The 12,023-nt window shown below is 38.6% G+C and overlaps 1 protein-coding gene across 3 annotated transcripts in view; it reads right to left on the bottom strand.

Moving 5' to 3' along the window:
• LOC145486839 (metal cation symporter ZIP8-like) overlaps nucleotides 1–9,964 on the bottom strand; it is a 23,394-nt gene extending 13,430 nt beyond the window's left edge. The window contains exons 1-2 of one of the 3 annotated variants that reach the window (XM_081465554.1): nucleotides 9,941–9,964; nucleotides 2,383–3,390 (exon numbers count right to left, since the gene is read on the bottom strand). In XM_081465554.1, coding sequence (XP_081321680.1) covers nucleotides 2,383–2,913 — 531 coding nt within the window. In that variant the 5' untranslated portion in view covers nucleotides 2,914–3,390; nucleotides 9,941–9,964. Of the gene's footprint in view, nucleotides 1–2,382; nucleotides 3,710–9,940 lie in introns of those variants that run through there. The other 2 variants (XM_081465553.1, XM_081465552.1) reach the window with 2 other exon arrangements.
• Nucleotides 9,965–12,023: the final 2,059 nt, after the last annotated feature.

Genomic DNA, 12,023 nt, shown 5'->3' with positions numbered 1-12,023 from the left:
CGACATCACGTGGGGACGTTCTTTTCTTAGATGTAAACGTCAGTAAACAAACAAATAAAAAACGCAATTCGCGTAAGTACGTAAGGTCATATTAGGAACGTTAAAATTGCAAAAGGAAAATAGCTCTTCACAGGTAGTCTATGCATAAATGTAGACCGTTTTTAAAGGCTTTCTGTTTGTAACTGCCTAAGTTGCGTACATGACTAAGATGGTCTGTCATGTGTTAAATCTTTCACCCCAACTCAAGTATCAAGCACGATATTTTATAACGAGTCATGCTATCATTTTTTTCAAGGGTCAAAAGAGCAATGCAGGCATTTCCTGAAAAAAAAAAAACGTCCTTTGGTACTCAGTAAAACAAAATTTTTATTATCACAGATACGACAATTAATCTTTTGTTCTTAAGTTGAAAAGCGATCGAAAATGATGAAATCTTGCTAAACATTGGAAACAAACAATATCACATGGAAAGTAATGAAACACTCACAGTTTTTTTTTTGTCACTCTACGGTGAAACGAAAACAAAATAATTTCTAACTTAGTACAAGTAAAAAGATGCTGAGAGGAGGAGGGGACATCTCGTTTATTGATCAGACATAAACGGTCCTGGTATAGTTTATTACAACAAATGTACTGAAAAAAAAAACAAAAAAAAAAAAAACAACGGAATTTTACTTTAAAAAAATTTCCAGAATGAATTGAAGTAATTAAAAACGGAGATGCTGTCGAGTGACAACTCCCAAAGTCCTTTAAAAGTATTCATTTCTTAGCATGACTGCGTAACCTCCATACCAACGAATCTACATATTGACACACAAGTATTCCAAAGTGAAAAATTATGTGATTAGAATGGCAAAGCAATATAAGTTTCATCCAAAGACGTAAGAGCTAGAGAATACGTCTATACGGAAGAAAATGTACTTTTTTGAATAGCTCATTTGATTCGGGACACACACTAAGGTTTTATCCACCGACACACTGGAGTTGGTTAGAGCCACTTTGTTCAGTATAATTCCATTTAAGTCATGAAAACGTAAAACTTTATCATTTTAAATATGCCGTACGTGGCATGATTAATACAAGGACAGTTTTTACCAAGGTGAAGCAGAGAAAATGTCTAAAAAAGCCATGAAGAATTGGATACTTAATGTACTTATATACCTAAAGGGAAATACGCAGTAACGAATTTGGCTTTTGTTCAGACGAATGTCATGAAATAAATTTTTTCGAATAATAATATGACATTTTTAAGTGGATTAACCCCCGGAGCTCAACTGACTTTTCAAATGAAAGCATTTTTTCAGTACATATATTCACGTGGTACTATTTATGATCCCGTGACAAGGCCGATAGCTCTAACCGTTTCAAGGTTGTCACCGACATGATTCAAATAGAAAATACTGAGAGAATTATTTTCCAATCGATGTTCTTATATCATTACACTTCAGTTTTCGCATGAAAACTACACTAAATGAACTTCAATGAACAGCAGTTTAAACACGATGGTTCAATAAAAAGCAAAGCCGAAATTGTCATGGAGTAATGTCTAGTGTTTTTCTCGTCTTTTGGAGACGTGACTATTTCGCGAGATTATTTGAAGAGTGACGGCAGTCGAGAGAAAAACTGAGGTAGACAACTTGTTTGGCCTTGTGAGGAGCTTTTAGACCACTAAAGACCACGATGAGCTGATTAGCAGATGCTTGAAATCCCACCCACCATTTTAAGACAGCGTCGCCATTCTCGGTAAGTTTGGGAGGGGTGAAGCCGGCTAACTCGGTGAAGAGAAGGAGCAATACCCGAGGTGAGGAGCCGAGGGACCGCCGGCGCCTGCTGACAAATTTCCTGTTTTATTCTTCCTTAATTCCTTCTTTGGTCGAATGTGATCTTACAAGAGACGTATTAAACTCAAGAAGCTAAAGAACACTACATGGCTCAATCACCATTTCGTTGTAACTTCTTCTGAATACAAATAAATCTTCATTAGCAGACTAAGCAGAGCCGTCCGGAGGTTTTAACAGCACACCACTCAAACAAACGGACAGCCGTCCACCTGTAGATAAAATCTCAAGTTTTAATGGAAACAACTGGAAATCGTTGCCGGAAACGAAAACAGAGCGATAACCTTTACTTAACCTCGACTCAGCTCAAAAAAAGAAACATGCTGTCTGCATGAAGAGAATTAAGGGAGTTACATACAAATATTTGCATATACCTTACTACTCCTATCTTTGTTCTTATAACGCAGCCCGAACCAAGGTAAACAGATTATCGATTTTTGAGCTCACTTTCCCAAACATAAACAAAAATCAATTGCACCATTATATAATTCCTCGGGTATTACACTAACAACGCGAAAGAACTATGCTCGTTTTAGTAACTCACCAAATTGCGCTCGTCAAGATCTTCCATGTTTCGTCGCTTCCTGTCTCGAGACCTAGCGGGACTGCCATGGGAATTAAGTTGTGATTTCGTCTCTCGTTTGGACTGTTTCGTGCTTCTGCGCTTTTGTCTGCTCCGCTGTCCTGAAATTCCACGAGCAAATTCACCAAATGCACCCTCTTGTTCATCGTAACTCCTTGAATTTCGGTGATGACTGTCGGAAGATTCTTGTTCCTGTAATGACGATGGTTTCGTCTTTGGAACCTTCTCTCCAAGACTCAAATCCCGTAGCAAATCTTTAAATCGAGCAGCGGAGATTTTTCCCGTGGTATTATCCGAGAAATCGTGAAATATCATCGCTAAGTACCGTTCGCTAGCGCTGTTTAAAACCACTGTCCTATTAAAAACATCATGGCTGCCCTGCGAAGAGTCGCTATCAGGTTGTTTGTGCCGCTGGTCCGTTGCAGAGCTCAGCAGCGATAACGACACTAGTATCATCAATGATCTTCTCAGTTGAAGGTTGCAAAAAGCCATCTTAGACAGATCTACTTAAGATGAACGTTTGTTTTGATTCTACAAGAATTAGTACTGATAAAACCGACTTCAAGTCTAGCGACGGGCACACCAATGCAGATCAGAGGAAACGTCCAGAAGAACCACTCCAACTGTTTATGTAAACATCGCTGTTCTCTTCAATAACAGAGACTTAAAGCGTCCAAGTATTTAGGAAGTGCCTGATGCCCCATTTTAAGGTTTTCCTGTCATAGCAAGTCAACTTGTGACGCGATTTCCACCTGACGACGGACAAAGTTCAGAAACAACACATCGTGTTCTGACTCTTAAAAATCCTGTTCTCGAGTTACATAGGTTGACCTACACCGTACGTGGCGTTGAGAGCTTGCAACAACTCTGAAGTTCGTCACCTTCCCTTTAGTTTCTAAATTAAAGTTTACTCAGGTGATTTCAAGTCCTGTCACCTTTGTCTTGAAAGAATAAAAGTATTACATAAATCTGCAATAAAAACAGAATTATATTACATGTAAGCCTAGATTAGACCAGTCTATGTAATTGGTTCCCAAATACGCCGGACTCCAGTTTCTTGTCCATCGAGGATAGAAACTGTTTCACTTCAATGCCGTTCGATTCCCTAAATACTGTGAAAGGACGCTAATAAAACGATTATTTTAGATAACCTGTTGCGGCAGTTTATTTAGCTGTTCCGGTGTTCGACACAAGCGTGGGCCGAACCGGCCTTGTTCGAATGATTTTTGATATTTTTGTCTCGTACCCTGAGAGCGTTTTGCAGAGTCATTATTTTCCTTTGACCTACACGAGAGTTAAATCGGAAGAGATCGCGAGAAAACTTCAAACTTGGCTCGTTCCTTCATGCATATGCATATTTAATTCTTATTCAAGGAAAACAATGAAAGGACAATCTGGTTCCTTGAATAAATATTCCATGGATACCCGTAGCAACAAGCCTGCGATGTTGAGGTTATTTGCATATTTAGGTAAGCGCTATTTGTTGACACCTTTACACGAACTTCGTGGAATCCTGATTAAAATACACCGCTATTTTAAAGTCGATCCGGGGGTCTAAAACTTGTGTGAACCCGTGTGGACTTTACTAGGGCCTGATTTTGTCGATCAATTTCCAAACCTTTTTGATCTACTAGGATAACCCAGTGGAACTCTAATGAACTCTAATGATCTAGACTAAACTTTCTTTGCACCTTTGAAAAACGGTTGACTTTTCGAATTTTTTTTCACGCAACACAGTTATGAACATCAATTAAGGTCATTGTAAACACAAAACTGGGCTGAGCAAACACTGTCTGACTTTTTTTATACCATTGGGGTAGCTTGAACGTGATTGTTCTGCCCAGCCGGCGCCTATTGTCCATTTTATGGGCAACTTCCATCAAATTTGATACACCACGAGGATCGCGATAGGACAGGAAAACGGTATTTTTTATTCCGTGTTGATCGACATCACATATAAATTTATTGAGAAGTTTCTTTGTTCCATTGTCGGTACATTGATCAGCATTTTCGCACTTCCGCATCTTGACATGAAAGAGTTGCACCTTTGAAAAAGTGTTCATAATTTGTTAGTTTAATGAGTGTACATAATATGGCACATTTTAGCCCCTTTTCCTGATTACCACAAAATGCTTAACATCCGTCGAATCGTCTGGAAGTACCGTAGAATTCCGAAAGTAACGGCCCCCATTACTTTCGGATTTAGCAGGCAACGTTCGGGTAGCCGTTACTTTCGGATGGCTAAAAAACGTTTCTGACGGTAACAGTCGTTTCAGACAACGCGGACGTGTAACACATGAAATTAAAAGTTCCGTTTATGTATTTTCCTAACTACCCACATAAACAAAGTGGAAAAGACTGCATAAACAGAAAAGGCAAACGTTGGTACTGTAGGGCGGAAGTATAATGGTCGAATTATATCGCGTATATCATATGTAAATCATTTGACTCTGCTGCTAGACAACTGAATACAGCTCATAAATCATAGTTTCAAGAATAATTCAGTTAAGTTCGAATAAAATCACAAATAACTCTTCAAGTTGTTCAGTCCTGCAGTCAAGCTGTTCCATCCTCATTGCATTTAATTTAAAATCAGAGAGTTTCTCTTTCAGTGACTTCTTTAAAGGGCCGTTACTGCGGCCTCGGGCAGCATTTTCAAGACCTCGGTCACAGTTCTTCACTTCACTACACACATATTTATTTTACACAATAACAAAGCCATCTTTGAATAGTCCGGGTGGTCATTATCGATTTTTTTTTAAATCGATAACAATCGATATTCCTGAAGACAGGAATTATCAATTGTTATCGATTTTTGCTAATCGATAGCAATCGATAAAGAAATTTTTTCGTGAGTTGTCGATTGTTATCGATTGAGTCCATTGATTTCCGATATCGATTTTCAGGGGCTGACTAGGCCTGGATTATAATATGCCAAAGCCCAAGATGCGACGAGAACAAATATTCCATTGAAATAGCAGAGACAGTTTCTCTTCAATATATTTGCTTGAGAATCGTAAATATTCAGTTCTACGTGCGCTTAATATTCTCTTGAAATTTGCAGATATTCTGGACTTTGAATATGTCTAACATAAGCTGCCTTCGGGAAACTGGGAGGTGGTCGGGAGGTAGCCGTTTAATAGGGATTGGTCCAGGAGTTGGTCGCTAAAAGGGGCCCGTAAGAAATTAGCCTGAGACTTAAAAGAAACGTCGATTTATTCAAATAAAAACAATTTTTGAAGGCTTGTGATTCAGTACTGCTGTACATAATAAACAATTATAGGATGAGGTTTTTTGTGATATCTGGAGCACACAAGGTCGAGGTAAGTGTTATCAGCCGAAGCCGAAGGCTTCGGCTGATAACACTAACCGCGACCTTGATTTTTTCGGATATCAAAAAACCGAATCTCATAATTGTTTTATTATACATTGTTTTAAAGAAAATGACGACAAACGCATTATCGCACCGAACACAGTTTATTTTCGACAAGCCATGTTCTTACGTGAACTTGACATTGTTCTTGGAAATCATGCGTTGCGCGCGCAACCTACAGATTACTAATCTGCTAGCAGCCTAGTGACTAATCTGTAGGTTGCGCTGTTTCCCAGAATTAACTGTAGGCTTTTAGCCAATGAGCAGACAGATGGTGACTACAATGTATAATAAAGCCCATCACTGTTTTCTTGATGTGCTTGTCACGAAAATACTATTTCCCTTATTAAAAATCACCATCACAATTTTTTGTTTTACCTTGGCTGCGCCGGGTTAGTTGCTTAGTGAACATGGAATCACGTCAAGACAATCATAACAGACGTGTGTTTGAATGTTTTTATCAGTCGTAACTTTCCATTTCGGACTCCTAATTGTCATCGCCTCATGTTTCCAAAACGAAGCCACACTACGTGTATAAATTTTGGGTGTCTGCTTATTAAGGGTGACGACGTTAGAAAACCCTCAACGGGATGACCAAAAGGTGGCAGCGGTGGCCGGTTAATAGTGGTTTTATTTACATTTTACTGCCAATAATTTCGGGACTTTCATAACTGGTCACTTAATAGAGAGGTGGCCGGTTTAGAGAAACCGGATTTGGTAAAGTACTGGTGGCGTCAGTTATCAGTTCTCTCGAGCTCTGACCTATCAATAAAAATCTCAGCCCATTTCTCACCTGTCATTAAATTTTGCAGATCTCAGATCTTAGCCTGTGTTAAAAAACACGTCATTTGTCGAATGACAGTTCAAATTGTGACCAACTCTCAACCAACAGTTAAACTCGATCCACGCCCTCCACTAACAGCTATGAATAATGTTAATTTAGATGTGTCCACGCATTATCGTCGAGAAAAAAATTCAGGTCTAGACCAAACTGCTGGAAAAAGTACCGAGGATTGGTCGAACATAAATTGGCAATTTCTGGTCCGACAACGAGCTGGCAAAAAGGTTTTAAACCATACAGAATAGTCCTTGTATTTGCTACAAATCTCCTACTTTCTTACAAACATAGTTTAAAACCATTTTTTTTTTAACTGAGCTTGTTGTTGTTATCTGTTTTAGGCACTTAGTCAGCTGGGGAGCAGCGTGGTAGTGTGGGATTAGTGGGAACAACGGCTAGTGGAAAAAGTAAATATAACTGAAGCTAAGGAATCCGACTTACTTTTGTCCCCAAATAATCAAATGCCCAGAACAGGCTATCCAGTTGCTAAGAACGTACTCAACATCAATGAGTTTATTTCTCTAAATCCGTGAAATTGTTGAAACGTTTGGCCACACGACACTTATCTCACTGTTTTTCTTTTGTTCATTTTTGGTACAAGTTTGGAAACAAACCTTGAAACATCTTGTAATGGTTCACTATGTATATTTTGCACACAGGTGTGCTACTTATATTGGCCTATTCGGGGAGGCTTCGCCGGAAAGGAGTACCTCTTTCAGCCTTCAGGTATATAAAAGGGTAGGGATTAAACAAGTTGAGGTATATGAAAGGGTGGGGAAATCTGTCATTTACTTAGTTTTAAGGGGCCTTAATTAAAATATTTCGAACAGACGCATCTTATGAGTGTATCATTTCATTTATTAGGCACCATATAAAAACGACAAGAAGACTTCCTTTTTTGGCGATTTATTCATGATACGGGCCACTTATGAAAGTGTGTGAAAGGGGGTACCTTTATTCAATTAAAGGTAAACAAGAGGGGCACCTTTTCTGTCAAAATGGTATGCAAAGGGTTGGGTGTTGGACCTTGGGGCGGAGCCTCCCCGTAAACAACTTTGTAGAGTCCCCCCAGACATTCTTCCTTCTTAGTTTTATCTCCTCTCGCCAGAAGAATTGCGCCTTTGTGTTTTGATGTGAACTTGTCGTTCTGCGGTACCTTTCATGACTAAGAAAAGTTCATTTAGAACAGACAAATTGCTTTTGATCCAAATCCAACAGAAAAGACAAAGATCTTTGTTAAAATAACTCATCAGATGGTGAACAGCGATAAACGTCACTGCTTAGCTATTTTTAAATTTTAACTCAATTAAATTTTAAAATTAAAAAAATAGATTTAAAGGGAGTGAAAGGAACCTTTTCACATGCAAATGAAATTAATCTCCTTTTAATGATAATCCCCCGCGTGAGCTTTCATCGCAAGGTAATTCCAATTCAATATCGAGAATACAAATATGGTCTATTTCAATAGTGCCGGACATATGCCTTTCAACATTAAGTACATGTTCTACGGTCCTTAGAGGTCACATGGTAACATTCGTTTACAAAAGTGACTCTTGGAGGACTACACTGAGGTTTGATAACACACTATCAGGGAAAAACTGCAAACGAAATGGTGTGTTTCTGAATCGTGAATACTGTTATCATGATGTGGAACACAGCGAATACAATCCTGAGGCTGACAAAACAAATACCTTAATTATTCTAGATATCACGAAAACCCGATGTCGATAATTGTTTTATTATACATTTATAACATAACTCAAATTAAGTTGTCAAGAAAACCAAATCAGCCTGAAAACGGAATGGAGATTTATTCAGTGCTAAGACATTTGTCTTTCCCTCACTTTTTTTTAGGGCAGTTCCCAAATGCAGGGCAATATTCTTCCTCCCTGCTTTTTGCAATAATGTTCGCCTTTAGACTATCTCTCAGTCTTACACTTCCTTTGCTGATCCGGTGGACGTTTACCTTCAACATTGACCAACGTTATCTACATTTTCCATATTGTATTTCGTAATTGAAAATGTGATTGCCTCCGTTTGTCATGTCAGGTGGCAAAATATCTAGAATTATCTGCAGCTCACAAAATGTATAAATGTATAATGATAAACGTTATCAGCTAGAGCTAGTTTGTGATAAGTTCTAAATTGATAAAGAACGAGGCATAATACCTTACTTGTACCGGCCATAGAACATTGTAATTGAAACCATCGCCTGAGAAACGAGCGAGCAACTGACAAGCATACAGATTTCTGGGAGTGTCTTGGTTTGAACAGCTTGATGTCCGGTAATTCTGAGGGAGGTTGCGCTGCCAAGTGATTTTTTTTCGGCGATAGGGTAAAATTAATTTCACTTGTCGACGTAATATATCAATCTGAATAAATAGCAACAGGTTCTAAATTTGTTTCAACAGGTGGTGGGCATCGGCTTAGAATATTTCGTCGTTCCCGAGCAGTACAATCAGAGGTAAATCTCTAGCTTTACAGCATGATAAAAACGTAACTCGAGAAACTTTGCAGCAAAAATGCAGAGCCACTGTTAAAGGGGTAATGTGAGAGCAGAATTTTGCTCATTGCTGGCTTGTGTTTCTAATTTTTCTAAGAGAAATTTAAATAAAATTTCTGACTGTGGTTTTATTAAATAAGGACGAAACACATATTTGTTCGCTTCAAACATTGAAAACATGCAACTCCAGACGAGCATAACAACGGAATGGTGGATGTACAAGGGTTAGAACTTTCGACAGTATGATGTCCAGTTAAATCGGCTTCTCTAGGTTTGTTCACTTAGTAGTTTTGCACACCAGCAAAACAAAACGCAAGACATTTAAACCTTTCTATACTTGCCTGACAAATATTTCTGTCATTGCGTAAAATTGCGCTTAAAATTTCTCTGCCGTTGACAAAACAAAAGTTTCAACGGCGTCTAAACTAAACTGAATTTGAACGAGCTAAAACAAACCCAGATATTTAAATCTCTCTTTATAAGAGTTCATAATGTTTATAACTGGTAAACCCGGAGGATTCAATTTTCTAAACACACCAGTACATGAACTAAACCTGTCAAATCTAAAACGACTGTGCCCTTCAGTTCCCGCCAATAAAAGTGTCGTGAGCGTATTCACACCATGACATCAAAGCTTAACTTCTGAAACACCTACTGCTGCAGTGCAGGGCATTTATGCCGGCATATCTTCGGGCATAACATAGTAACCATATTTTGTTTCACATTAGCAGCTTAACCGCGTTCGCCGTATAAAGCACTAATTTGGTTAAAGAATATGCACACAATAGCTTAGATACAGACTAACCTTGCAAACTAAGCCTTTGTCCGCTAGATCCCGCCCTCAGCTCTCCAACAACTGTGCACTAGCTCGTTACTGGCGGCTACAGAATGTTTCAGTGATGATGTTTGCGGAACTTCAGTCTTTTATTATTAATTTTCGTGCCAACGAACCATGAATACACAAATGATAACCACACAATGGTCTTCTTTTAATATAATAAATTGCTTGTCTCTTACCTTGGTTAATGGCCAATTTTCTTGCGCGTTGCTGGTCCGGTGCCATGTACTCCTAAAAAAATTTTTTTTTCTAGAATTTACGAAACTTTACAAGCATGGAAGACAATTCTAAGGCTTTTTACAGGAAAATGCTCTGCGTATTGAAAAATCATTGCAAAGTAAGTATTTTTATCAGTAGCCTTTATCAGTAGTCTAATGTATTCATTCAGGCATTTTAGGTCTCAGGCTGCTAGGGTTTTATTTGACGACGATACCTGTTGCCGTCTGGAAATAGAAACGAATGCGGGGATCGATGAGTTTTGTCAACCATTTGGTGCGTCTTGCCAAAAAAAAAAAAAAAAAAAAAATTCGTTCGGAAGCCAGTCTTCAAGGAGGAAGGAATGCTTGTCACAAATTGAACTTTTAGGATAAAGGGATCAAATATGCATTAAATAAGCTGGAGTACTTCTTCGAACTACGCAATGGAGGCGAACAAATTCCAGTAAGGGACTCTTCCACTCCTGGGTTTGGTAAACAGAATCGAGGGCACTTCCGATTTTGCGAAAAAGAACGTTGAGGCTGAGAAAGACGAGAAAAGGCAGACAAAATCGCAAAGGATGTTTAGAGCATACGAAAAGGCTAAAGGTTGATAACAAACGTCATTTTGTTTCCAGTTGTTGTTAAAATATTAATCAGACATGAACAATGAATCAACCTTCATTCAGATCCAGCTTGGAACCAACATTGTCAACATCGTCATCACGTGATCGTGACGTGGACTTGTAGATGTGCAAACTAGTGTGTTTGGTGTAATTTATTTCAGTTATATCACTTTGTTTTGAAACTCAAAATTATAGGGACATTTTAGGAACAGTTTTAGACTAAATCTAGCCGTAAATAGATCAGATAACTTTCAACCTTTGATGGAGGATGCAGTCCAAAAACAGACAGGGGCGGATCCAGGATTTTTCTAGGAAGAGAGGGGCGGGGGGGCGGGGTGGCGGGTACCTTGGTTGCAGAATCAATGGGGTATGTTCCCAAAATAAAATTGGAACCTAATTGAAAATCGTTTTCACTAGAACACCTGCAATACCACAAAGAAGAAAATACAATGAGGTACCTGTCCAGAGACTTTGCCCCTATTTCTGCCATAATATTCACAACCTTTTTCCGCAATGCTTTACGTTTTGCTAGTAAAAAGGGGGGGGTAGGGTGGCTAACCACCCATTCTATCCCCCTCCACCTAAATCTGCCCCTGACAATGTTTCTGATATCAGAAAAGAGTTTATATATAATAGTTTCTTCCACTCGCGCCCCGGCTATGGTAAGAGTTGTCGTATTTTACCCCAAGGTTACCAAGTTAAGCGACAACTTAATGTACCGTTTTCCCCAAGATTCAAGGACTAATTATAGATCTCTACGAGTTTGATTATTTTGGTAATGATCTTTACTGAAACGTCTAAGTGATTCATAGAGTACATAAATTAGTACTTAACGATTACTGACTTAAACTAGCGCTTTTTCATGTCATCGCTCAGAGTTTGCAAACTTAAGTTGCCGCGCTAAAACTGATACGACGCTCCGAGGAAAGTGAAGTTCTTTTCAAGGGACGACACTGCAGGGCTAGAAACTGTGATAAGCTCAACATTCTTATATTAACATAATTATGATACTCTTAGGTCACTAAGTGAGAATCAGCACTGTGATTAGTTTAACATCATCGTCGAATTGAACAATGAGAAATCGTTTATCAATATTGGAGAATTTAAATCACATTTGCCAACTTTACAGTGTTAATAATATTGTTACATGTGATGCTCATGACTCCTTTTCTGCTTACTTATTTGTCTAGTTTTTTTTCTATCTATATCTATTTCTCGCATTGCTTTGAC

This window comes from Orbicella franksi, chromosome 5 (genome assembly GCF_964199315.1).
Source record: "Orbicella franksi chromosome 5, jaOrbFran1.1, whole genome shotgun sequence".
In the NCBI taxonomy this organism is placed as follows: Eukaryota; Metazoa; Cnidaria; class Anthozoa; order Scleractinia; family Merulinidae; genus Orbicella; species Orbicella franksi.
Note: the sequence above shows the minus strand (reverse complement) of the source record. Positions and strands in the feature narration are given on the sequence as shown.